Below are 27578 nucleotides of genomic sequence, written 5' to 3'. Positions count from 1 at the left end.
ATGTTTATGCTAATATTAATCATGTTAAAAATATTTATACTAATACTAAACGATAAAATTAATAGCATAAATATTATATTAAAGAATATTTATACCAAACCATAAAATTAATGTGAAATAACTTAAACTATTATTGAAACATACTTAACTTGAAGTTCTAAAAAATCCTGATGCTCATGAAGAGAGGTATACTTTGTGCATATTATTCCGACAGATTTCATACGAGCGCCTCTTTCTTCTGCATTATTTACTGACTTTAAAGCAAAACAACTTAAGCCATAATGTTCCTGGTGGCGAAAGTATCTAAGGTAAAAAACGTTATTTTACTATTTTCCAGTTCTAAATATGAAAAATTTGAAATTACTTTATGCAAAAAAATTCAAATTCAAAAGTCATGTCCACTTTCCCCAACCACCTAAATTATATAGTCTAATACTTTTATGGTGTTTTAAAAGTATTTATACAAAAACTTTCCTCCAATGTAATTATGCAAATAATTTTTTTTATTTTAATTTTAGACACATGGAACTAAATATAAAAACAATTATTGATAACTTGTTTTTCTATTTTTTCCTAACTGGTTGTCAGAAAGTTTTTTCCCTATTTTGTTGACAAAAAGTAAAAATTAAAATGCAAGACCGGAATTTTTTTATATTACTTGATAGACTTCCTGCCCCAACCAAACCCTCAGTTAATGTAGCAGCACTCTCTTGCGAGTCAGGCTATAAGATAGTCGATGTAGCAGCATTCCGTTGCGAGTCAGGCTATTTGTCAGTCGATGTAGCAGCACTACGCTGCGAGTCAGGCTATAAGATAATCGATGTAGCAACACTCCGAACAAGATTTACAGTAAAAAAAAATAAAAATAAAACATTTTATTAAAAAAAATAAAAAATAAAAACATTGTTTATGTTATTAAAAACATTTTGGTCAATTATATTTGCCGTTTTTTTTAATAACGATTAATTTGTAATTAAATTAATGGTTTTAACTTTTTGACAACACAGAAATGTTGGACAAAAGTCAAAAGTAATTAAAAGTGACACATTTGTTTGCATAAGAATCACTTTTACTCCCAAATGCAACAATTTATATATATATATATATATATATATATGCATTTTTTACCAATATATGTTTTTCCACCAATCTACCATTGATGATGTAACATAAAGACTCAGTATTCGAAATATTTTCTAATTAAATTATTATTTAGAAATAAGATTAAAAAATTTTTTTATCTGAGTAAATACGTATTTTTCAACTTATAAATGTGAATGTGTTTAGTTACAGTCTCATGTGACCTACATACATATGGTAAACACATTGGAAGAATACTGAAGACACAAGGCTTCATGTATGAGGCATAGGAACGCATGCCTTATATGACCATTCATATGATAATTAGCGCGCTTAAAAAATGCACCGAAAAACCAAAGTAAACTTAAACTAAAATTAAAATAAACAAACTATAAACTGAAAAGAGAAATAAAAGCTAAAAAGAAAAAAACTAACTAAAAAAAAACAAAATCTTAACGAATGATAAAATAAATAAAAGATAAATCAGAAGCAAAAAGAGCATAAAATTAATATTTGTTTATTTTTATATGTAATTTCAATATAAAACAAAGTAGTGGTGTAGTGGTAGAGCGCTCGCTTCATAAGCAAGAGGTTCCGAGTTTGATCCCCACCAAGTTCCTGGTAGTACCACGCTTAACTTGTTTCTCTGCACAGCAGCCTTGTTCATCAAGGTTTGTGTTTCGAAGTTATGGACTTGAGAGAGGGTTATAACCACAATTAAGTAGCATCTTCGTCTGTAGAGGCCTTCTTGGCTTTGGGGAGGTGAATTAAAAAAGAAAAAAAAATTTATCTTTCTCTTTATTGAATTCTAATTCTAATGTCTTTATTGAAATCTAATGTATTCTAGGCAAATGAAACACTTTATTAATAAAAGATTTTTACTGGTTCATCTTTTATTTATTTTATTATTTGGTAAAATTTTTTTTTTTTTTTCAGTTTATGGTTTGTTTATTACAATTTTTTATTCAGTATAATTTGATTTTTCAGCGCACTTTCAAAAGAAATGAATTATCAAAAGATGTAAATTGAAGTGAAAAAGTTGTCAAAACAAAATATTGTTGAAAAAAAAGGGCGCACACCTTATGAAAATGCATTTTCATAAGGCGTGCGACCTTTTAACACCTTTTATGAGAAGGCCTGAGACACATAAGTTTTCTTTATGACACAATAAATTTTTGATACAATATGCATTACAACTAGTTATGCATATTGTATCAAAATGATACAATATGCAATATGCGTTACAACTAGTTATACATATTGTATCAAAATGAAATCTTTTCATTCGTGCATTGTCTTTACTAACTTACTCAACCCTCCTGTTTGTATATTTTTTTTTAAATGCATTTTTTAACAAAAAATATTTATATTATTTTCAGATCCATTACACTGAGAATAAGTTAGGAACAAAACTTCATCGAAATAACTGTATATAGTACACATTCAGCAAGTTCTATTTGTTTAGTGCAACAAACAAAACTTTTTAAAGTATTAAACTTCCATCATGTGGTGATATCTTGAAGGTTTTGTTCTACAATCACATTAATGAGAACACAAGTTCGAAGGAAAGTATTGACAAATCTGTTTTTAGCACTTGCACCTGCTGAAAAGTAAATTTAACAGGAGTTGCAACACCAGTACCCATGTCACTTCTAACTGTTACTTCTAGCTATGAGAATTCGTCACAGCCTTCAGATATTGATCTTGAATCTGGTCTATACAATTTGAAAGCTCTCAATTTACAGACAGCGAAAGCCACTGTGAATATTGTGACTCCTAAGTAGCTGCCTTTCTTATAACCAGGCTTGCAGAGCCAGAGTCGAGGATCCGATAGTTTTTGCAGGAGCTGGAGCCGAGAAAAACTAGTGGATCCCGGCTCTCAAAAAAATTTTGAACTGAACAAATTTTTTTTTTTTAAATTTTAGAATAATTTTTTAGACATTTTTTTGGCGACCTCTACACTTCATTCAAGAAACTTAAAACTTAAAATTCTCTAAGTCTCTAACAAATCATTTCATATACAATAAAATGACTCACAAGTTTAGTCTAAAATGCCATCTCAAAAAAATGGCCGCCACCATATTTTTGCTTATATTGTGTTTTTAAATTCTTATTCTTGTGAAATGAATGAAGTGCCATATTTATTCTTATCTTCTGTCATTTTTTTTATTTCAAAATTATTCAATGACCCAAAAATAATCTTGTATTTTTCTTTTCTTCTCCTGCAATATTTAGATAAAGTTGAATATATATTTGAAATTTTTCCGCGATTTTTGTTATTTGTAAATTGCAACTATGAGTGATAACGTTGAAGACGAGAGGTTATATGATAAACTGAAATGGTTTGCTAATCGCGAAGAGGACGACGTGTTTTTTTGTCAAGTTTACATTATTGTAGGGGAGGGAGTCGGCAAACTTTGCGGTGCAACATCCAAAATGCAGTATGAGGGAAAAAAGAAATGGAAAAAAAAACCCACCGCCAACACGAAACGCCATTTTGTCAATAAACATTCTACACTTTTGACAAAAATTGTTGAGGCAAGAGAACAGAAACTGAAGAAAGAGAAGGCCGAAAAGGAAAAGAAACGCACCTCATCCATTTTTGGAGGAAATCAGGGTTCGACTAGTGAGACGAGAAAAGTACAGCACCCATCGATCGCTTTCTCAACAAAGTTACCATCACAATTTCAAAAGGGGACTTCAAGAAAGGCATGAACATGATGATTCTTCAAAACGGCGTTCCCTTTAACCTATTCAACAGTAAAGGAATCAAGATTTTGACTAGCGATTTGGCAAAACATTTTGGGTTGAAAGTCAGCCGGGATTCTGCTCAATGTCAAATCATGGCTTTGGCTCAACAAAAGCGGGCTGAGTTAAAAACCAATCTACAGGGAAAGCTGGTTTTTCTGAAAGTCGACGGAGCTTCAAAACATAATCGAAGCTTACTTGGCGTCAATGTGCAGTTCTTCATGGATAGCGAAACCACTCTCAAAATTTTGGCAGCAGTTGACAATCATGCTAGACACAAGGCAAAAGAAATTCAAGAATCTCTTGAAGGTGTGCTGGAATCGTATGGCATCAGGAAAGAAAATGTCCTCGGAATTACGACTGATAACGGATCGAACATGGTGAAAATGGTTGGAGACGTTGGAAAGACAGATGATAAAGGTGACGTTACTGACGAGTCTGCTGAAGAACTTGCTGGCGTCGAAATCGAAGAAGAACTTGAGGTTGAAATTGAAGATGATCTGATCGTGATGTCCTGAGTGCACTGGAAGCAGAATTTAAAACCCATGACTTAACGCTTCTAAATTACAAGTGGAAGCAAGTAGAGGAACTTGCAAAAATCCTCAAGAAACCGGCAGTCGCAACTCAACAATTCCAGAGTCAGGATCTCACGCCTGGGAACTTTATTTACATTTGGGAAATTCTGAAGGAGGAGCTAGTTTCTGGTGAATTCAAGACGTCTGATTTTGGAAAGAATATCAGGGATTCAATGGTGATTCAGGAATCACTTTTGTTTGATAATCCCTTTTTTTGTGCTGCTGTCTTTGTAGATGTGCAATATCAATGCCTTCTTGGAGAAGAGCAACAGGTTTTTATCTCTATTTATTTTTTTAAACGAAAATTAGAATTTGAAGTTACGTACTTTTAATGAAATTCAAAATACTGTTTCATTTAACTTTACTTTTTGACATTCTACTTTCCTCACTGCAAGAATATGATAGATTATAATTTGTTTGAAATTTAAAAACATTACAAATGCTTTACAAAATCAGTTGATTGCTGAAGACACTCTGTGGAAGATCCAGAAAAAGCTCAATGAGCAAAAGAAGTTCGAAATCTAAGGGAGTGGAATTGGTCATCATGGAAATGACTCTAGCAAGAGTACTGGAAGCCGTTCGGAAAATAAAGAGGAATCTGAGGAAATAAGTCCCAGAAAAAGGATGCGAATTCGAATGGAATGTGCTTGGAAGCAAAAAAGCGAGCAGTGCAGCCAAGACGTTGTTAGCCATAAATAATTGGAGGAAAAAGAATTACAAGAGGCTATTCAAAGTTTGCCAAAGCTTGCTCAACAGACCATGAAGAAAAAGGATGGTGGAAATTCGAAGGGCGAAACTGTTTTGGACGGAATAAAGCTGTTTCCTGAGTTGACCCAGAAAGCATGCCAGATTGCTTCTGCTCTTCCTATGACGCAAGTCAGCGTGGAGCAGGTGTTTTCTGGCCTAAAATTTCTGACTCCGGACCAAAGAAGTCATATGGAATCGGATTTGATTGATAGCATGGTTTTTCTTCGAATGAATAAAGAGTACATTTGACTTTTGGTGTGTATTGACGGAAAAAAAAAAGAGAAAACGTTTTGAATTTGGAAATTGATGCTAAAAAAGTTTGTTGAAAAAATTTTGTAGAAATGAGCAGGCAAAGGCATAAATTTGCAAGTACAAAATGAAAGGGTATATGAAAGGGACTGATTCTTCAAAAAAATGTAATAGTTTATTTTTCATTCATTAAAAAATTTATGAATAGACGGCAAGGTACACTTTTAAATCTTATTCTTCTATTGACATTATGAGGAGCCAGAGCCGAGTTTTTGCTTTGCGAAAATTCGTGAAAAAATTGGGCGGCTCCGCAAGCCTGCTTATAGAGCTAACATTTATAACAGAAAGGCTAGTTCGATTACAAAAGACATTTTCTGTGACATCTATAAGACTGATAAAAGCAAGATACGAAGAAGTCATTATCAGTGCCAGCACTATAAGATGAGCTGATAAAATATTGCAAGCTTTTAATCGCTAGACAACAATCAATTTGATCCAGCAGTTTTACTAATTTTGCAATGGGATGGTTAGATAAGGGTTTAGTTTACTGGTTCAGAAAGAGGTTAAGTCAATCAATTTCTGATTCTGGTTTCTGGACAGGATGTGATAAAACTGTTAGCTGTCCCTAGGCTTCAAAATAGCACAGTGGCTTTAATGGCACAAGCAATAACAAAAACTATTTATTAGCCATTTGTTACCAATGTTCAAAATGTTTGCAACACGAAAAAAATGTTACGTTGTATTGTTTTAATTTTTTTTTGTCTAGTTTTAAGTAACGATACCACACTAAATTTGTGTAATCTAGATACGGTCTTACAAGAGAGGTGCACAATAGGTTAGACGCGTTTATGTCTATATTTTTTAAATGAATGCTTTATTATTCCGAATGTTTTATTAGCTTTACTAAATACATAATTAACTTGATTAGACCATTTTAAGTTGTTTGAAATCTAAACTTCTTTTTCAATTTTGGTTTCTGGTAGATCAACTCTGTTTAACACCGAATCATACATTATATATAGATACTTAGTATTTTTACCTATATATATAATGCTACCTAAATGCTTGCATTTACATTTGCTAACATTAAATTTCAATAGCCATAATTTTGATAATGCTATTAATTTGTTTAGGCCTGTTTGAGTCTTTTCTATCAGAAGATGATCAGAAGATATCAGAAGATGATCTAATTATGTTAACTAGTTTAATACATCAGCATACATTTCACACTTCATTGATGACTCATTTAGTAAGTTGTTTATGTAAACAGTAAACATAAACAGACCAAAGATAGGGCCTTGTGGCACTCCACTTGTAACTGGAAACCAATTTAAAAACTCACTGTTGCAAATGACAAATTGCACTCTGTTACATACAAAAATTCTGCACCATCTAAGTACTTTATTGATAAACTCATAACTTTTTAGTTTAAGACACAATCTGGTGTGAGGCACAAAATAAAAAGCTTTTTTTTTATACCTAGGAAAATAATACCTACTGGTAATAATATCTACTGTCTATAAAATCAATGCAAATCAAATCAAAATGAAAATCAATTTATTATATCTATATCTATATATATCTATATCTATATCTATATCTATATCTATATATATATATATATATATATATCTATATATATATATATATATATATATATATATATATATATATATATATATATATATATATATATATATATATATATATATATATATATATATATATATATATTAGGGTGTGTGGATTTTCACTTTTTTTATGAAATTTGATGTTGACTAGTATTTTTTTTTTTGTAAATCAGTATGCAAAATATGAAAATAATTTTTTTTTTTTTTAAAAAAAAAAAAATCTTTTAAGCTACTTTTTTTCACCCTTAAACTATTATTTTTTTGGACTTTTATTACCTTCATTTTAATACCTTTTAAAAACTTGTGTGTATATATAATTAAATTTTTTTTTATTTCGAGAAATTGTTTATGTATATATTTATTTATATAATAAAAATTTATATAAATAAAATTAATTTATTTTACAGAAAGATGGCTCAATGTTTTTAAAAAGTATTACTGTATTATTAGAACGCCTCCGTCTTATTTTTTTATTTGTAGATAAAGTAAAATATTTTTAAAACATAAACAATATTTTGAATCTTTTAAAAAAATATATATATATAAATGTCATATACCACCAAAACCAGAAGTAAATTAGCTTGTCGACTTAGTAACTTGATTGGAAAAAGTTCAGAGTTTCTTCCATCAGAACACCCAACTTCCAGAGATATTCTCAAGTATGGCCTATATTTAAAGGAGATTAGAGGAAAAGATTACAGAAACTATACTGTATATCAGCTTGTAAAGGATATTATTCAGGAATTTTGTTACAGTGGAAAAAAGCTAATTCTCAATTTGTAAATCCAGTTATTAATTCTGAAAGAAGAATCAAATGTAAAATAAAAGATTTGTGATTATTGGCTTTTAAAGTTAGTAATGGCAGTGTGGCCTCAGCAATTAGAAATAGATTTATGGAAAAACTTGATAAATATTTTAGTTTGTTTACATGCTGTTACATTGTTTACATAGTTACATGCGATTGTAAAATACTTTTTTGCTTAGAGAATAATTGTGAAGAAAACTGTGACAGAAAAGCTCACATACTATGTAATTGTAAAAATGAAAAAAAAATTCCTCTTTTTGAATTGAACTTTGTTAGATATCAAAGAGAAAAAGTTGGAACCAAATCTATCCTTCAAATAGCTGGGATTGATCATATTGAAACTCGAAAACAAAATAAAAAAATTAAATGACTTTCAATAGAAAATCAATTTACAAATAAAAAAATTAAAAACAGACCAGGAGATTCTTAATCAAGAATATGATTTTTTTTTCCAAGAGTGACTCAGACAAAGTCTGTGAAGATACAAATGATAAAATAAAAATTAATATTTCAAAAACGAAAAAAGTAAAAGAAAAAAGTGTATTATATAACACCATGCATATAAAAAATATAGCATTAGCAAGCTTAAGGCATCATACAGGTTTAAGAGAAACAGCAGAAATAACAACTGCTGCCCTTATTGATGCTAAAATTATTACTAAAGGAAACACTTGCTCAATTATTGACCACAACAAAGTTAAGCGAGCTCAAGAAAAAATCGGAAAAGAGTTGACCTTAAAACTCCAAAATGAACTTAACAATAATGGTTTGAGTTGTATTTTTTTTGATGGTAGAAAAGATGACACTAAAATTTTATTTGATGTTGAAGGCAGAAAATTCCCAGGTTTAATAAAACAAGAACATTTTGTTGCGTGCAGTGAACCTGGTGGAAATTATCTATTCCATTTTGTTCCTGAAGAATCAGATTTAAAAAAACCTGCAGAGATAATTGCTGATCATTTAATTGAATGGCTCAAAGAAAGATGTTTACATTTGACATTGAAAGCCATAGGTTGTGATAGTACTAATCTAAATACTGGATGGGCAGGAGGAGTAATACAATGGGTTGAAAAAATCTTAATAAAAATCTTGTATGAATTGTATATGATCTGCAAACTGGGAAACTAGGGTTAAGAAGTCTATTAAGTTTCTTGATGGTCCTACTAAAGCCAGCAATCAGGTCAGGATCACTGGGTAAGATATTGAATGATGCTACCAATCTTGACATTAACCCAGACTTTTTAAAAGTGTGTAAAAACACTCCACTTACCTACCTTAGTCCTGACATTATCAATGATCTAAGCACTGATCAGAGCTACGCGTACCAAATTGTGACATCTATTAAAACTGGATTTCTGCCTCAGAGACTTGCATTACTAGAAATCGGTCCTGTTTGTCATAGTAAATGGCTAACTAATGCTTTAAGGTTTTGTAGAATCTGGGTTAACAGGTGACCTAAACATGTTTAGATTCTGATCTAAACCCATGTTTAGGTCAGAATCTAAACATGGGTTAACAGGTGACCTTTTAAATAGGTTGAAAATGATTTTTGAGTACATAGTAGGTGTCTATATTCCCAACTGGTTTAACATTAAAGTAAATTCGTGCTGGGTGGAAGGACCATTAAACTTACTTAAACATATGCAATTACTGAAAAATCAAACTCAGGAGGTAATTAACATTGTTTTACCCACTTTCAATCGATCAGCATGGTATGCTCACCCTGAATCAGTTTTGTTAAGTATGCTCTGTAGTCAAATTGAAAATGAGCAAAAAGATGCAGTTGATAAAATAGTTGAAATAAGAGGAGCAGGGAATAATACACTTTAATTTGGAGATAAATCTTTTAGGATTCGAAAGACTCCTGGCATCATTATGGAAGGAACCTGTTTGTCTGAACTTATAGACTGGAGTGATCTTACTGAACCACCTCTAATATGTGATTTATCAACTGAAGCAGTTAAAGAATTTAACACTCCAATGAAAGTAACAAAGTGGCCTTCCCATTCACAATCTGTTGAAAGATGTGTAAAAATGACATCTGAAAGTGCTTGTCATGTCTTTGGTCAGGCCAGAAGAAATACTTACATTCAAGGTCAAATTGCTAGCAGAGAATTAATGTTCAATAATTATAGTAAGACACGGTAAACCTCATTAAAAAAAAATTAGTTGCAAACCATTATTTAATCATCTTTAGTTAGATAACTATTTTTTGGATTTGTTTTTTATGAAGTAAATATAAACATATGTGTGTATAAAAAGCTTGATGTTCTACTTTTTACTTTAAAATCTAAACTCTTTCTAATCAAAATAATGAGCTGATATACATTTAGTTTTTGGTATTACAAATGTGTGTGTGTGCGCGCGCGCGTGTGTGTGTGTCTATATATATATATATAAATAAATAAATATATATATATATATATATATATATATATATATATATATATATATATATATAACGGAAAAAAACACATACTGAAACTTTTTAGTCCCTGTGTAATAAGATATATAAATTATATAAATAAAGCATCCTGGTGGATCTAAAAATGGTTAATGGTCCATCAGTTGATCCAGCTAGGAACATGGAAAATGTTTCCATCAAACTTTTGGATGAATGGTTGTTTGAATTAAAACAATGTGTAGTTGAACTTAAATCTGAAGTTGAATGTCTTCGTAATGAAAATGCAAAGAAGGATAATGTTATAAGCAAACTAAATAATAAAATTTCCAAACTAGAAAGTTTAACAGCAAAATATACCAATCAATCTACACAACCTTCATATCTGGATGTTGCCTTATCATTTACCAAACCTGGTTCTCCCCAAAATCTTGCAATTATAAAAGCAGTATCAGAAAACTCTAAACTTAGCGAAAATAAGTCCAAAAAAGCCATATTTATTGGCATCTCATCAAACAAAATTAATCTAATTGAAAAAAAAGAAGAAGAAACTAAGACAGTTCAAGATATTTTGCATTCACTAAGTCTCAATGCCAATGTCAAAGTATTTAGTTCAAACCGAAAAATAAATGTAAAAACACAGCCGCAACCAACAGTTATAGATGAATTTGAAAATAACAATGCACGCAACCAAGTAATTGCAGCTGCTAAATACCTTTGTGAAGGCATATATAAAAACATCCACATTCGACCTAAAAGCTGAACAATACTAGAGCTGAACAAGCTGAGTTTGTTAAGTTATTCAAAGAAAGATAGGAGGCTAATGAAGATCTACGCAAAGATGATATTCTTGATCAGCCCTTTAGATTTGTCATCCCCGGTGACCGGGTCCGCTGTGTTGATGTCTCACAAACCCGTTTATTTAACAGAAAAGAAAAACATCCATTCATTGATACCAAAACAGCAGCTAATGCTCGAAAACCTCAACAACTACAAAACTTTTAGCAAAAATTCTACAGTAAACAATAAAAAGCAACCTTTTATAAATTCTATCAATAATAATAATATCTTCCTAAATGATAATCACTCGCTCAAGCTTAAATGTCTTTATACCAATTCTACATCTTTAAACAAAAAAAAGTTACTTGAATTATCTGATATTGCTCTCTCAACATCTATAGACATTATATTTATTACTGAAACATGGTTTAATGAAATATCATCTCCGAGTATAAAAAATTATGATCTCAGACATGACAGAAATGGTCATGGAGGAGGAGTTGCTATTTATTCAAGAACTTGCCTAAACGTAATTGAATTAAGCTTTTCTCAAATTCATTCTTGTTTTACTTTTAAACACTCTGAACAACTACGGCTTTCACTCCCAATCAGTAAACGCAACAAGTTGCTGATTGGTTGTATATACCGCCCACAAAAAATGATGGAAAAAACTGCTAAAGAAATTAACAATTGTATAACTTTAGCTAAAAAATCTATTGATGGTAACCGTTTTTCGGGACTATTACTCACAGGCAATTTTAATTATCTTAACATTGTTTGGAATGATGACTATTCAACAAACTTCAAAGGACCAAGCAAACCAATTGAAGCAAATTTTATTAACACATTCAATAATTCATTTTTGTATCAATGCATACACTCACCAACATTTATACTTAAGAAAGATAAATGCATTAACACATTGGATCTTGTTATAACAGACTCTCCAGATAAAATAAGTAAAATAGCCTTTGATCCGCCTCTTGGATGTGCAACACAAGGTCACTTACTGCTCAAATGGAATCTCATCATTGAAAAATCAAATTAATCAACCCCATTTATTTTCTCAAAATTATGTTATAAAAAAAGGTAACTATGCAAAACTAAATGAAGCTTTTAATAGTTATGATTGGATTGCTATGTTTAAAAATTTAAGTATCAATGATTCCTACAAAAAATGGACAGATATATATCATAAACTATGTGCTAAATTCATACCTCCTATATCAAAACTATAGTACAAAAATAGAAATACAAAGTGGAAAGTTCCACATCTAGTTAATCTTTATAACACAGTTCGTAATCAAATCAAAATGTATACTCGTTCAGCAATTAGAACCTTTGAAGAAAATTTAGCAAATGATAAATGCAATCCAAAAAGGCTTTTCAACTATATTAATTCTAAACGTTCATCATCAAGCTCTATTAATGCATTGATCACTGAATCAGATATTAGCATAAAGCAAGTGGATATAGCAAATGTACAAAATTTGCAATTTCAATCCGTTTTCACAACCGGAAATGTACGCACACTACTGCATTTCCCAAACAGAACATCAAACACAATCAGTTCATTAAAAATAGATCAATCTCTAGTAGAATCACATTTACTAAAATTAGATCCAAACAAATCATTTGGCACTGACTGCATAAGTCCATCAGTTCTACAAAAGTGTGCAAAATCATTAGCCAAACCATTATCGCTTATATTTCAACATTCAATTGATCATTCTGAATTACCAGAGTCCTGGTTAGAAGCCAATGTTACTCCATTATATAAGAAAGACTGCAAAACAGATCCAGCAAATTATCGACCAGTCTTCCTCACTTCTGTTACTTGTTAAATTCTTGAGAAAGAATTAAAGATAAAATCACAGAACATTTATCTCATAATAATCTTATATCTACCTGTCAACACGGATTTGTCACAAACAAATCAAGTGTCACAAATCTTTTGGAAACTATGGATTTTATAACCTTTGCAAAATCAATTAAAAAATCGACAGATGTTATATTCCTTGATTATGCTAAAGCTTTCGATAAAGTACCACATAAACCTTTATTATTTAAACTGGAAAAATACGGAATTGTTGGTAAACTTTCTTCTTGGATAAACTCTTTCCTTTCAAATTGTCCACGTGTTGTTTTAGGAGAAACAATATCTGATTGAGTTCCTGTCACTAGCGGTGTTCCTCAGGGTTCTGTGTTAGGACCGACTTTGTTTATTATATATGTTAATGATCTGCCTGATAAAATAAACAATGTTTGTAAAATGTACGCTGATGATACAAAGATACTTGCCACAATTGAAAGCAAAAAAGACTGTGAACGACTGCAGAGTGATATTAATTGGATTACAGAATGAACAAGAATGTGGCAAATGCAACTCAACGAAAGTAAGTGTAAAGTAATGCATATTTTAGGGAGATCTAATTTACTAAAATTTGATTATTATATAAATGACCTTAGCACACACCAGAGAATTAAGCTTGAAGTAACAACAACTGAACAAGATTTAGGTATAGTTTTGTCATCTGATCTTAAATTTCATGATCAAGTCACAAAAGCATCATATAAAGCTAATCGAATGCTTGGAATTCTAAAAAATACATTTATATCTAGAAATGTTACTATATGGAGTAAACTTTATAAAGTTTATGTGCGACCATTTAGAGTATGCAGTGTCAATATGGTCGCCTTACTTAAAAAAAGATATTAAAATTTTAGAGAAAATTCAAAAACGTGCTTCAAAGATACCACACAATCTTCATAACCTTAATTACTCTATTCGCTGCTCAGCAATTAAATGCTCATCACTTGAAAAAAGACGCCAACGGGGAGATCTAATTCAGAAATACAAACTAGAGAATTTTAAAAATAAAGTAGTCTGGCACACAGAATCTATGAAGGTCTCTCCACAAGTTGACCAACATTTACAATACCAAGGAGAAATCATAAACAATTGTGCTCAACGGTATCATTTCTTTAACAATAGAGTTGCTTCGATTTGGAATACACTACCAGATGATGTTGTCATGCAGCAAAGCACAAACTCTTTCAAAAATAGCTTGGACAAATACATTGAACAAAAATTAAACTTAATAATCTAACAAAACTGCAAAATGAAAATGCAGTCCTAAAGTTACTATAGCTTTCTCATTCTTTGGCGTTTAACGTTGTTGCCTGCAACAGATGAGATGCTTTACACAAAAAATGACAATAAAACGTTTTTGTTGTGTAACTTTTTAAAATTTAAAATTTTAAAAATTACTTGAATGAAATAACATACATAATTTAATCAAACCTTGACATATAACTAAATTAAAATATAACAGAAAAACAATAGCCATATATCAATATTATTATGATAATGTATTGAACTATATATTTAGTTCATATTATATATATATATATATATATATATATATATATATATATATATATATATATATATATATATATATATATATATATACATTGAAGTTAGTAAAAACACTTATCTAATTTTTGATTACTTCAACACTGTGTTTCACCATCAGTAGGTTCATCAGGAAGATTCTTCCTGATGAACCTACTGATGGTGAAACACAGTGTTGAAGTAATCATAAATTAGATAAGTGTTTTTACTAACTTATTATTGCTCTGTTCTTTTAGAACATTGAGCACTCTGTTTGTAGAATACACTAACATAATTTATATATATATATATATATATATATATATATATATATATATATATATATATATATATATATATATATATATATATATATATATATATATATATATATATATATATATATATATATATATACAGAATATACCTTTAGCCATCCATCTTGCACGATGGTAAGCCCCAGGAATGCAAATAGTTGTTGTATCATTATTTTCTCCCAAAAGGAGAAGAGCTAGTCTTCCGAATTCTTTATAATCATCACATGGTTGGGTTTCCTTTATGTATTTTTTCAAATTTTCCACCACATTGGATTTTTGAGATGCAAGCCACTTTTTTTCAAACTTTATAAGGCATCCAGTTCCGCTTTTATCACTTTTAAGTGGTTCAAACTTTGATTTTTCTATTAGCTCCCACTGGGACTTCACTCTACCAAAAAGTTCAATGTTTGGTCCTTTTGAAACAAAAAACGCATCAAACACTGCATTTGCACAGATTTTAAGAATATGATGTCGACAGGTTCAAAACAAAACTCTTCGATTCATTGACTTCTGTATGACAGTTATTGCCCCTTTATGACTTCCTGTATGACTTGCAGTTGTGTCAAAGCAAAGACCTGCAAGATGCTTCTCAATGCCAGGCCATTCATAAATGAACTCAACTACCTTTTGTCCCATTAGAGAGCCAGTACCAGCAGGTATCTCAGGGATCCCCAATAATTTCTCAATATCTAAGCCAGATACAACAATTGGCAGACATTTACGCCTGGTTCTAACAACATTCAACAACATTTTACCATCATTTTTTCTTACTGCTATTGCAAGAGATTCACGGGATGTAATTGGAGCTTCCATTAGAGTGGAACGTGAAAATGTTAGTTTATTTACATCAATACCGATTGCAGCTAGGGCTGGTGTGACAACCATCATTGCTTGTCGTGGTGTTATTTTTGTTCAGTCTAATGCTGCATGAAAGAGTTGATTGTCAAGAATACAACGATTGAATATTGTAATCAAGAGATGACTAGTGCCCATAGTAGAATGTTTTGAATTATTTGGATGATTAAAAGCTTTTTGTGTTTAAATTGACATATTGCAGTCAGAATTTTCATCCAAAGAGTAATCTGAATTGCAATCCATTAATGTATCTGAAGATATAATCTTACTTTCTTTATGTTGTTCAAAGCGCCTTTTTTCTTCAACCTTGTGTTTTCTGTATTTTACAACTGCTTTCTTATACATTAAGTCTTATGTTGTCATTAACATCTTTCAGGGACCTCTCTGGTCTATCAAAAAATTGTTTATCTTCATTTATCTTGATGAGACAATCCCATTCACCATGGGCAATATCAAAAAGTGTATTCATCTTAGCAGTGAATTTTTCTTGATAGCTATGTTGAGTAGCTGATTTTCTACTTCTGTTCTTAGACACTTAGACATGTTGCTTGTGAATACTCTTTAGTTTAGCAACTATATGAGGCTTTGCTATAGTTGGAATATTAGCTTTAAACCAGAAAATCATAACTTCATCTGCAACTGTGTTGCAGGATATTGAAAGAGTTGAGCTTTTGATTATCATTTCATAAAAAACTCTACATAGGGCAACACCACTTGTTGGCAACTGACTTGGCCCATATATTGTTGAGAGAATATGCCCAACTAGCCAAACATTTGTAGTTGAGCGTGTTGCTTTCTCTGAAGCAGCCATTTTCTAAAGTAATACTTTTATACTTTTTTACTATAATAGAAATTTAATATATATAATTATATGATACACCCCCCCCCCCTTCTATTTTCCCTACATTTTTCAATAATGAAATCAAAATATGCATTTAGGAGCGATTTTTGGTAAATAATGCTGAGGGGGTAAATCTAAATTTGGTTGTACTTTCCAGTCTTCTGTGAACTATCTATGTTGTAACATTCTAATACTTTATACTATTTTTTTTTAGATCAATTTATAGCAGTATTTGTATGAAATAAAAATAGAATTATAAGATTAAGGTATTAGACAAATTTTGGTCAATTTAGGGTTCTAAAATAGGGTTTGGGGACCACATTTTCAATTTGCAAAATAATTTTAACTATATACTGTACTTATAAAATAAACAACTTTAAATCATCATTCCTATATAATCCAAAAAATATAAACATTGCGAAAACGAGAGTGTATACTTAACATATTTTTGTTATTCACGCGCTGTTTAGTAAACTAAATTTTGAAATGCCGAATTTTGTACACAAAGTTAAATTTTAGTTTACTACATGATTTGGTAAATAAATGCAATCTTTTTTAGAGATAACGACAAACTTCAGTTTCAAGAATAAAAAGTCTAAAAAAATAATAGTTTAAGAGTGAAAAAAAGTAGCTTAAAAGATTTTTTTTTTCATAATAAAAACCATTTTCATGTTTTGCAAACCGATTTACAAAAAAAAAATAATACTAGCCAAATTTAAAAAAAAAAGTGAAAATCGACACACCCGAATATATATATATATATATATATATATATATATATATATATATATATATATATATATATATATATATATATATATATATATATAAAATAAAATTTGATTTTACATTTTGATTTGATGTTTTGATTTGATACTATAAATATATATTCTTTGATGCACAATTTTAGATGTGAAGGATATTCATATTGTTAAAAAACTTTTGGTTTATTTTAAAATTAAAAACTTTTTATATAATATATAAACTTAATTTTAATCCAATAATTGTGTTTATTATGTCATGTGGTTCATATTGCAGCATAAAACAACTTTTAAAAAATACTTATAAAGAACGTCAATGATTATTTAATTAAAACTCATTTAATTAAAAAATTTATATATATAAAAAAAACATTGAAAAATAAACGTTAAATAATTTATTAGAAATTGAATTAATTTTTTTCTATAAGTTTTAACTTGACTAAAGCTCTATCATTTAATGAAATTTTTATAAACAAATTATTTATTAAAAATTTACTTAATTATTACTATTTAAAACATGCTGTTTTTTTTATTTATTTTGTTTGCTCAAAAATTTATTTCAGTGACTGTTTATTAGAATGAAGACTTTGAGTAATGCGTGGTAAGAAAAAATACATCAATTTTTCATTATCATGCTTTTGCAATTAAAAGAATGTTGATCTATTTTTATTTTTACAAAGCCTTATCTTCTGAGAATTTAAGTACTATAGCTAGCAGATTTTGAACTAATTCCTAAATAATATGGCTGTATGATGTAAAATGAAGGCAAGTAAAAGTGACATACAGGTTGTCTCAGGTCTTAATAAATTTTTCCCCTGCAAATATTTGATAACTATTATTTATCATAGCTTCATTTTGCAAAAACAATCCTCTCTTTAAATTATCATATATGTTTTGTCTATCTTTTGCATAAAAATAAAACTGGAGATCTCCAATTTATTTTCATTTAGTTCTAATATACATAAATATTTTGTAGACAAAAAATGGCATTCACTTGTAATGTTATCAAAGAATAAGTTTGAAGCAGAATCACGCACGGAAAAGAAAAATTCAAAATTTAGTTACTAGATAAATTAACTTTAATTCCTCGGAAGATGTAAAGTTTAGTAGTATACTTTTTTCTAATAGTTCTATAGATATTAGTAAAGATTTCCAGAAAGTTATGAGATTGCACTATGTATCACAGAGTCACAGCAATCATTTAAATGCAGTTCATGAATGATCACACGTGGAAGTTGCGAATTTGTCAACTTATTTTAGTTATTTTTATGAAAATAAATTGCTTGTGAGTATTTCAAGTAAAATATCTTTACAACTCATATTTTATATATATTTTTGATAAGAAATAGCAGTCATCAAATATTTCTTGCTAGAGTATAATGTTTTGCAAAATATTGTATATTTTTCAAACTATTGTGGCATTAGCACACAAAAAATATAATAATTAAAATATATATATTTAAATATTCAGGTAACCTAAAATATGAAAGAAGTTTTTTATTTTTATTTAAGAAAATCATAATAGTATGCATATTGTTTTAAGTCCCAGCTTCTAATTGTTAAAAAAAAGAAGAAAAAAATCACACACAGAAATGGAAATGTCTAACCATTGCAAGCTATTTTGCATATTCTTATACTGAATGTTTACATCAATTGTGCTCCTAATTAAATGAACTTTTATTATTATTTTTTTTTAATTATTTTTTTTTACTATTTTTTATTATTAATGCAATTCTTTACATTTATTTTTAATTCCCGACAAAAGTTCCCAGACAATCTATTTTGAGTTTAAGTACAGAGAATAGCTTGGTAAATATCTTTGGAAATATTTTTACCAGCCCCATCACCTTTTGAGGACATACAACTGTCTTCATAGCACAGTTGGCTTTTTTTTCTTTCCTGCGTTTAATAAAAGACATACCCATCAATATTTTAATTAGGACTAACCTGAAAAATACACCTGAAAAAATAAATAAACTAACAATATACAAACTCATGAATATAAATCATTTTAATCATTTTCAGGATTTTTTTTAATCAATCACATTGTTGTTGTTTTTTTCTTTTTTGAACAAATTCACGCCTAACAAGGTTGCAAGCAATTACTAATTGAGCTAGGAGTTAGAATCAGCTGCCTTTTCAAAGCATTCTAAAAGTGATGACTTTTTGTCAAGATTAGAGTTTATAGTTATATTGATATGCAAAAAAAGTTATATTGATATGCATGCTTCACTTTTTTTCGCATATTTCTGCTTACCAATGCTAAAAATTATGCTACAATTATTTAATTTTTAATTTCAAAAAAAATCAAAAAACAGCTAACTATTGTTGATATTATTGCAAATATATGTGGATTTTAAATTGTCATTTAAAATCTATACTTATTTGCAGTTTTTGTGATTAAATTTAGTCACAATGTACAATTTTTCTTAGTTAAAAATATATATCTTATTTTTATGGTATATTCTTTTTATAAATTTTACCTTTTGTGGAATTCCTCTTACTTTCTGATAATTTGAATAAAATTTGGCAGAATGTTTACTTGTTAAGAATTTTACTTGCAATAGGTAATTCAAATAATATATTTTAAAACAACTCTTAGAGTTGCATTATTCATTGCTTAATTTATATATATATATATATATATATATATATATATATATATATATATATATATATATATATATATATATATATATATATATATAAAATTATAAAAATATACAGTTGTATTTATTCAAAAAATATATATTTTCTCCTAAAACATTTAATACTTACACAAAATCTTCTGTAACAGTGTGAGATCCACTTACTATTGCTTTAAATTCAACACCGGTTAAGTCAATGTCATTTGGTATACACCATTCTATGCAATTACCTATCAAGTACATTTTATACAGATGATTAATAATTGTATAAAATCGCAATAATTGTAAATTCAAAAAATATTTCAAATTTATATTAATTATATTATTCTTATTACATTCAAATTTTATAATTTTTTTTTAAAATTTAAACAAAATATTAAAATGAAATAAAAAGCCAGAAAATATAACATAAAATTTATACTTTAAATATAACATAAAATTTATACATTAAATATAACATGAAATTTAAAGAAAACTGCATAAGGATTTTATACCCGCTATAACTTTGACAAAAAACTTTTTAGAATGGCAAGGCCATTGAAAGAAAATTTTAGTCAGGGGGTAATGTGAGATATTATGATTTTTAGGCTTTTTTTTGTGAATTGCTTTTGATTGTTAACAAATCCAAATTTAAAGAACAATTATAATTGATTGTTAATCATAAGCTTTCTTGTTTAAAATATGCTTCAATAAAGTATACTTTTTAAACTAGTTTTTCAATTTTTACAGAAAAATATTTGAATTTAAAAAAGAAAACAATAAGAGAACAAACTATTTTTCCAGCTTTATTTTTGATCTGCCCTTCAAAAGGAAATCACCACTCCAAACTTAAATCATTAAAATTATAATAATAACTTATAAATTCAATTGATAATAAAGCCCTCAAGAAAAACAACAATACATAAAAATAATTATAATTAAAAAGTTTAATTTACTAAACATAAAACTTAAATCAAGTTTTTACGAAATAAATAATAAACACACTATTGAAAAAAAAAAAAAAAAAAATTCTTGGCTCTTCTAATTGCGTGGGCCTGGGGAAAGTACAACCCTTGTTCCCCTCCTCTCATAGACCTTGTCTAGGTAATAAGAATTTAAAATTTGTAGTTTTACGTTATTACTTTTTTTTTGCCTGAAATTTTCACAAAAAAATTACATCAAAAAATTTTCATACAAATTTGATATTTACAGAAAATGATAAAAAAATATTATAATTAAAAGTTCAAATCATTCCTAAAATCATTGAATAAAATTTTAGAGAAAAATTTATCAAAAAATTAAAAATTTCAAACAATCGGAAAGGACTTAAGTTTTTATAAAATAAGTAAGCAGAAGCCTACATTCAAAAAATACATATATATTTCTTAAATAAAAGTTCAAGTGTTAAAAATCCTAGCTTTAAAAACTCAAAAATAGTATTTTAAATTTTATTATACCAAATATTTTTTTCCGAAAATGATTGTTTATAAAGTAACAATTATATTTTAGTAATATTTATAATAAATCGCTACTAATAATTATAAATATTACTATATTTTATATTGCTATTTTATCAAAACATAACTAAATTAATAACTATAACTTATATATGTATTATTTTGTTTTATTGAATGTAATACATACTTTATAAATAAATTTATTTTAGTTATGAACAATATTTATAATATATCAATATTACAATAATTACCATTATTAATAAAAGTACCATAGTTTAAAATTGATTTTGTCACTTTTTTTAGGAACATTTATCTCATATTATTTATTTGCAAAGATATTAAATTTTTTTTATTAATAAATTTTTCTTGCTATTAAAATAATTTAAAATGAAATTTTAAAAATATTCATTAAAAATATCAGTCCTTTTAATTTAGTAATTTAGTACTTTATGATGCAAAATTTTAATTTAGTACTATTAAAATAATTTAAAATGAAATTTTAAAAATATTCATTAAAAATATCAGTCCTTTTAATTTAGTACTTTATGATGTAAAATTTTAATTTAGCACTTTATAACTTTTAGAAAAGCTTATCACATCATTGTATTAATTGTAAATATAAGTAACAGTTTTTTTAATAAGATTTATTAATAACACATTGTAAAGATAATTTAATATAAAGACAACTAATGTTTTAAAACAATAATGGAACGTTATAAACGCAAATTTGTTACATACGTTGAAAATATTCTTGCGATATTATTGCTCTTTTTAATGGGATTTTTAAGGAGGTGAATGTCTACGCTTCAAATATTGATCGCAATTTTTTTAAATTTAAATACTCGAATGCTATTTTAAAAAATAAAAAATTACTATATATAAAAAAAGTATAAAGCTTCATATTTTGTAAGGATATAAAATCGGTTTAGTTTCAACAGCACTTTAAATCAGTGAGCCCCCGTAATTAACATTAAAGGCAGCGGAGGAGTTAACGTAAATTTATGTAAATTAACGTAAATTACTACGTACGTTGAAAATATTCTTACGACGTTTTTGCTCTCTTTGATGGAATTTTTTAGGAGGTGATTATCTACACCTAAGATATTGGTCACAGTTTTTAATTTATTTTTAAAAACTCGACTGCTATTTAAAAAAATAAATAATAATTAAAAATAAAAAAAGTCTAAAGTTTCATATTTCTTCACGGAATCAACGATAATAAGTATACAGCACTTTACAGCAATGAGCCCCCGTTATACACAATTAAGGCAGCGGACGAGGTGTGTATGAGGGTACATATTTATGAAAACTTTTTTTAATGCATTTTTGTTTAATTTAGTTTTTGATTGTTTAATGTCAAATAAAATTTTATTAAAAATTTAAAAAAACGAGTTTTTAAAAGTAATAATTTTAATACTTTAACTAATTCTACAAAACCAATAAATTCAAATTTTAATAATTTATAACTATTTATACAAACAGTTTATTTATTTTAAATGATAAACTTTTTACACTTTTTGTAAATAAAAAAGCGCTGTTTAACGACGGCACAATTTCGGATTGTTGTTATTTTCGGAACTCTCAGTGAAAACAAATATTATTTTTGTAAAAAGTCTCCGGGACGAAGATCTCATCACGTTAACACACTGGATTAATTATGGAACATGCAATAAAGATACAATGTTATGCCATGTTATGTAATGCAATGAAATATTTAGCATTTAATTACATAGATGTATGCTAATGTTGTAAATTATTTATTCTATACTTGAAGTTGTTTTCTAACCTATTTTTTTTATTATTTATATATAGAAATCACATCACAAGTAGCTTTAAAGTTAAATAAATATGTGGGCGAGTAATTACTTTGGTAAAAAGTTTTTGTCAGCAACCTCAACACGTATTAAAGTCTTTTCGTGTTATCTTTCAACCGTAGAGCCTGTATTTGAAAAGGAAATAGATAAAGTAACAATAGTAGGAGGTGGAACAATGGGTGCTGGGATAGCTGATATTGCTGCTCAAAGTGGATTTAAAGTGACAATAGTAGATTCAGATGAATCCACACAAAAATGCATGGTACAAATAGTAAAAACATTAAGTCTTTCGACTCAAAAAAGATTTCCCAATGAACCAAAAGGAGCAAAGAAATATATAGATAATGTTTTAAAAAATATCCATACAAACAGTCATATTGAAAATGGATGTTCAGATGCTGATCTGGTAATTGAGAGCATCATTGAAAATTTAAATATTAAAAAGGATATTATTCATAAAATTGAAACAGTATTACCGAAAAACAGCATTATTGCTTCCAATACTTCTTCTTTAACTCTAAGTGAACTCTCTGATCATTTAAATTATCCTGAAAATTTTGGTGGCTTGCACTTTTTCAATCCTGTTTGGAAAATGAAACTTGTTGAAGTTGGACGCTCATCGAAAACATCAGAGCAAACTGTTAAAAGATTGACTAATTTTGCAGAAGATTTAGGCAAAAAAGTAGTAACATGCAATGACATATCAGGTTTCATTGTAAATAGACTATTGTTTCCATATCTTCTTGAAGCACTGAGGTTGTATGATCGTGGGCATGCATCTGTAGTGGATATTGATACAGCCATGAAACTTGGTGCTGGTTTTCCATTGGGACCCTTCGAAGTTATTGATCGAATTGGACTTGATAATGTAAAAATGATTATAGATGGGTGGCATTTTAAAGAGCCGAATAATCCGATATTTTTTCCAAGTTTAACATTAAATAAACTGGTTGAAGAGAAGAAATTAGGGAAAAAAACATTACACGGGTTTTATGAGTATAAACATAAAATGTATTGAGTTACTTTTATTTTATAACGCATGTCTTACTAATACTTTTCCTTAACAAAAATAATATTCGTAATATACATACATACATACATATATATATATATAATATATATATATATATATATATATATATATATATATATATATATATATATATATATATATATATATATATATATATATATATATATATATATATATATATATACATACATGCATACACATGCACTCACACAAACGTTTAAACACGTAGTGTGTGTATATATATATATATATATATATATATATATATATATATATATATATATATATATATATATTCACATACCTAAAAACTTGCTTTGTTAGTTTTTTTGAATTTGTGCTGAGATTTCTATGGCTTAAATATTATTTTATAATCTTAAATGTTTTTCTTTTTTTATTGTTTCAGTAATTAAAATAATTTTAAAATAATTGCTGCCTAACTGGCTCATGAATGGGACTATCCAATAGTCTATCCAATACATGCATATCATGTATTAATGGACTGTAGAATAGTCCCGTTTAGGCAACATTAACGTTTTTAAATTTTTTCAAATACAAATAAATAAAAAATGTTCGCAAATTAGAGATAAAACTATCGCTAAAGCAAGAATGTTCTATGCAGAAAGATTCAAATGATTTTAATAGTGAACCTATTTTCTATTTTTTATTGCTATTGAAGTCCCTATGCCACTTAGCAGTTTTTTACACGTTTCTTCGCCCACAACTTCTTAAGCACAAATCCTTTCTTCTTACTTACTCAAATCCATATAGGGCCGTTCAAAGGGTGTATAACCCCCAAGGGAAATTTATTCAAAATTTGTCGTTAAGTTTGAATTCATGAGTCGTCTTTAGATGGCAAGTCGGTAACTGTCCGATTTTTTTAAGCTTTAGCCGGCAAAAAACAGATCTCGACTCATCCCCCCCCCTCCTTTTTTTTTTTTAACTTTAAAATCTTTTCGGGACGGCTGTGAATCCTTAAGTGATATTGTAAAAGTGTTATTACTTTTCTAAAAAAAATATTTAAAATTCAAAAATTGTTTTTTTTTATATTGGCAATTTCACAAAAAACGTAACGCAAACGTATTTTATTCTACAGTCTGAAAAAACAAACAAGCTAAAAATTTTGAGTCTGGCAAAAACAGGATGAACTTATTACCGAAATGTACCTAAAAGTTACGTTTTTCGTGGAGATTGGTGCTTAATACACGGGAGGAGACGTTTATTCATTTTCGGACATTTTTCCTACCACCCCATGCTTATTAAGACCCCCTTCCCTGTTTATTAACTTTTACTTATAAACAAAAAAAAACATTTCAAAACTGAAAAAAAAAAAATCAGAAAAAATATACATATATCAGTCACTGATAAGAATAAAATCTTTCAGTCTAGTTAGGCTTTAAAATCGAACTTAAAAAAATTCCGTAAATTTCGATTAGTCAATATTTAGGTTTTCGTTCATTTCTCACCATAGTATAAAACGTATGTAAGCATATTAAATTGTATTAGAACAGCTGTTAAAAAATGCGCATTTGACCACAAGTTACATTAGAATTAAATTGTTTATATGCGTTCTGTAAAAAATTCCCACCCACCCTTTTATTAAGACCCCCTCCCCCGTTTATTAGATCTGGACTAAAATCTTAAATCGTTATTTAATCCATGAATTATAAATCATTACTTAAAAAATGGTCAAGAGATTTTTTTGGCGGTAATATTTTTAAAAAATTACCATTATAAATAGATTACTATAGCAATTAATTGGTAATATTCTATTAGCAAGATTTAAAAAAAATGCGCCAATTTCATAAATATCACATTTCAATAAAGGTGATTTTTATTTTATTTGTTTTTTATTTGCTGTCTTGTTTAAATATACAGCAATAGTTACTTGCAGAAAAATAATGACTAGTTTTTATTTATTGATTTTAAAACTTGATTGCATTGTATAAACAAATCTTTTATTGATGTCATATGCTTTATCACTACTGTGAAAACAAAAAAAGCTCTTTAATTACACAACATTGACGATAACAATAACAATGTCCTTTTTTTTTACGTTTATTTTCAGTATGATTTAATGAACGTTAATAAAATTGTTGGCACAAAATTAAAGTCTCATAAATTTAATGTCATAAAATACCTTTATATGTTTTTGGTGGAGTAGTATATATATTGTTTATTTTTGATATTTTTTTTTAGATTTGACATTAAATGTCAAATCAAAATACAATGATGGTCTGGTAAAGATAATAAATCAGTTAAATAAATTTTATTTTAATGATTTACTTTCTTTAATAGACCATCATTCTGTTTTCAATAGTCAAAACAATATATAGTAATATGAACTTGCAAACGCAGTTAGACTGCCATAATAGGCAAAAAGCATTTACACAAGGATATAAAGAAAGAACTGTCGATCCAGATCACGATAATTTTAATTTAGTTCTGGTTTCGTTTATAATAGAATAATTTATATTCAGTATAATAAAAATTTTTATATTAAAAAGAAAAAAAGAGTATACTATTGAGAATTGAACGGGCAGTGGCATATTTCAGGTCGCATTTCTAAAACTCTTATTAATCGGGCCATTGCATACTTCGGGTCACCTTCACAAGATAATTAACAATTGAACAAAAATTTAAGTAAAAAAACTAAAAATAAAAACACAACTAAAATCAGATTCCAATTGTATTAAATCGTAATAATAAAAAAAGTTTCATACGTGGTTCCGTTGTTACAACCTCATTTTTAGGAGGGCGAAATATTTTGCATGTTCATAACTTTTGAACGTTTAAAGAACATTATATAAAACTTAAAACCTGTCAATGAACTCAAATTTAGAATAATATGCTAAAATTTTCACTAAAAAAAAACCATTGTACTTACGTGTGGGATATGGCAAGTGAACTTTTTTAAGTATTTTTATTCCTAGGCTCCAATCAAAAATGCAAAACTTGACATAAGTATCAACATACTTAAGCTTGCAGTTTTCAAAATGACTGAAGGTGTCATATCTAAAACATCAAATAATCCTGCCTACGTTACTGATTTACACCAGGGACATCATTTATATTAACAACGTGGTAGTAGCCAATATATCAAAAAGCATTTAATAAAAACACTTTCAATAAAAGTAAATTGAAACGCATATTAACAAAAAACACATGTGCCTCAAAAGTTTATACACCTTTTAACTCAGCAGTGCCGTAATGAATTTATTCGATAAGAATAGGTTCCAATTTAGCGGGGAAAGGTTTGTCAGATAAAAAGCAAGATAATACTAATCGTGAGTGCACGTTTTTGGTGTTTAAGTTAAAGAAACCTAAGAGACAACCTTTTTATACAGAAAAATGAAAAGAAAGCATCATCTTAAGCATCATCATAAAGAAAAATATAATCTTACTACCAACTGAACAACACACACACTTACTTTACACTTTTGATTTCGAAATCGATGAA

At 28.2% G+C, this 27578-nt stretch overlaps 2 protein-coding genes across 5 annotated transcripts in view; one reads left to right on the top strand and one right to left on the bottom strand.

Moving 5' to 3' along the window:
- Positions 1-27578, bottom strand: part of LOC100210798 (DENN domain-containing protein 11) — a 59740-nt gene that overhangs the window by 13345 nt on the left and 18817 nt on the right. For both annotated transcript variants that reach the window (XM_065820513.1, XM_065820514.1), the window contains exons 2-3: positions 19966-20065; positions 145-303 (exon numbers count right to left, since the gene is read on the bottom strand). In XM_065820513.1, coding sequence (XP_065676585.1) covers positions 145-303; positions 19966-20065 — 259 coding nt within the window. The remainder of the gene's footprint in view (positions 1-144; positions 304-19965; positions 20066-27578) is intronic.
- Positions 22423-24132, top strand: LOC100214377 (hydroxyacyl-coenzyme A dehydrogenase, mitochondrial). Of its 3 annotated transcripts, none has more exons than XM_065820462.1 (2): positions 22423-22551; positions 23084-24132. In XM_065820462.1, the coding sequence occupies exon 2, from the start codon at positions 23120-23122 to the stop codon at positions 24101-24103; it is 984 nt and encodes a 327-aa protein (XP_065676534.1). In that variant the 5' UTR covers positions 22423-22551; positions 23084-23119; the 3' UTR covers positions 24104-24132. The 3 variants fall into 3 exon arrangements, with proteins under 3 accessions (XP_065676534.1, XP_065676532.1, XP_065676533.1); XM_065820460.1 differs by lacking the exon at positions 22423-22551 and adding an exon at positions 22815-22968; XM_065820461.1 differs by lacking the exon at positions 22423-22551 and adding an exon at positions 22875-23006.

The sequence above is a fragment of the Hydra vulgaris genome, chromosome 15, assembly GCF_038396675.1.
Source record: "Hydra vulgaris chromosome 15, alternate assembly HydraT2T_AEP".
Classification (NCBI taxonomy): Eukaryota; Metazoa; Cnidaria; class Hydrozoa; order Anthoathecata; family Hydridae; genus Hydra; species Hydra vulgaris.
This window is presented reverse-complemented; position numbering and strand designations above follow the sequence as displayed.

Coding starts and splice junctions, on each gene's coding strand:
- LOC100214377 (XM_065820462.1), top strand. CDS start 23,120: ATGTGGGCGAGTAATTACTTTGGTAAAAAGTTTTTGTCAGCAACCTCA.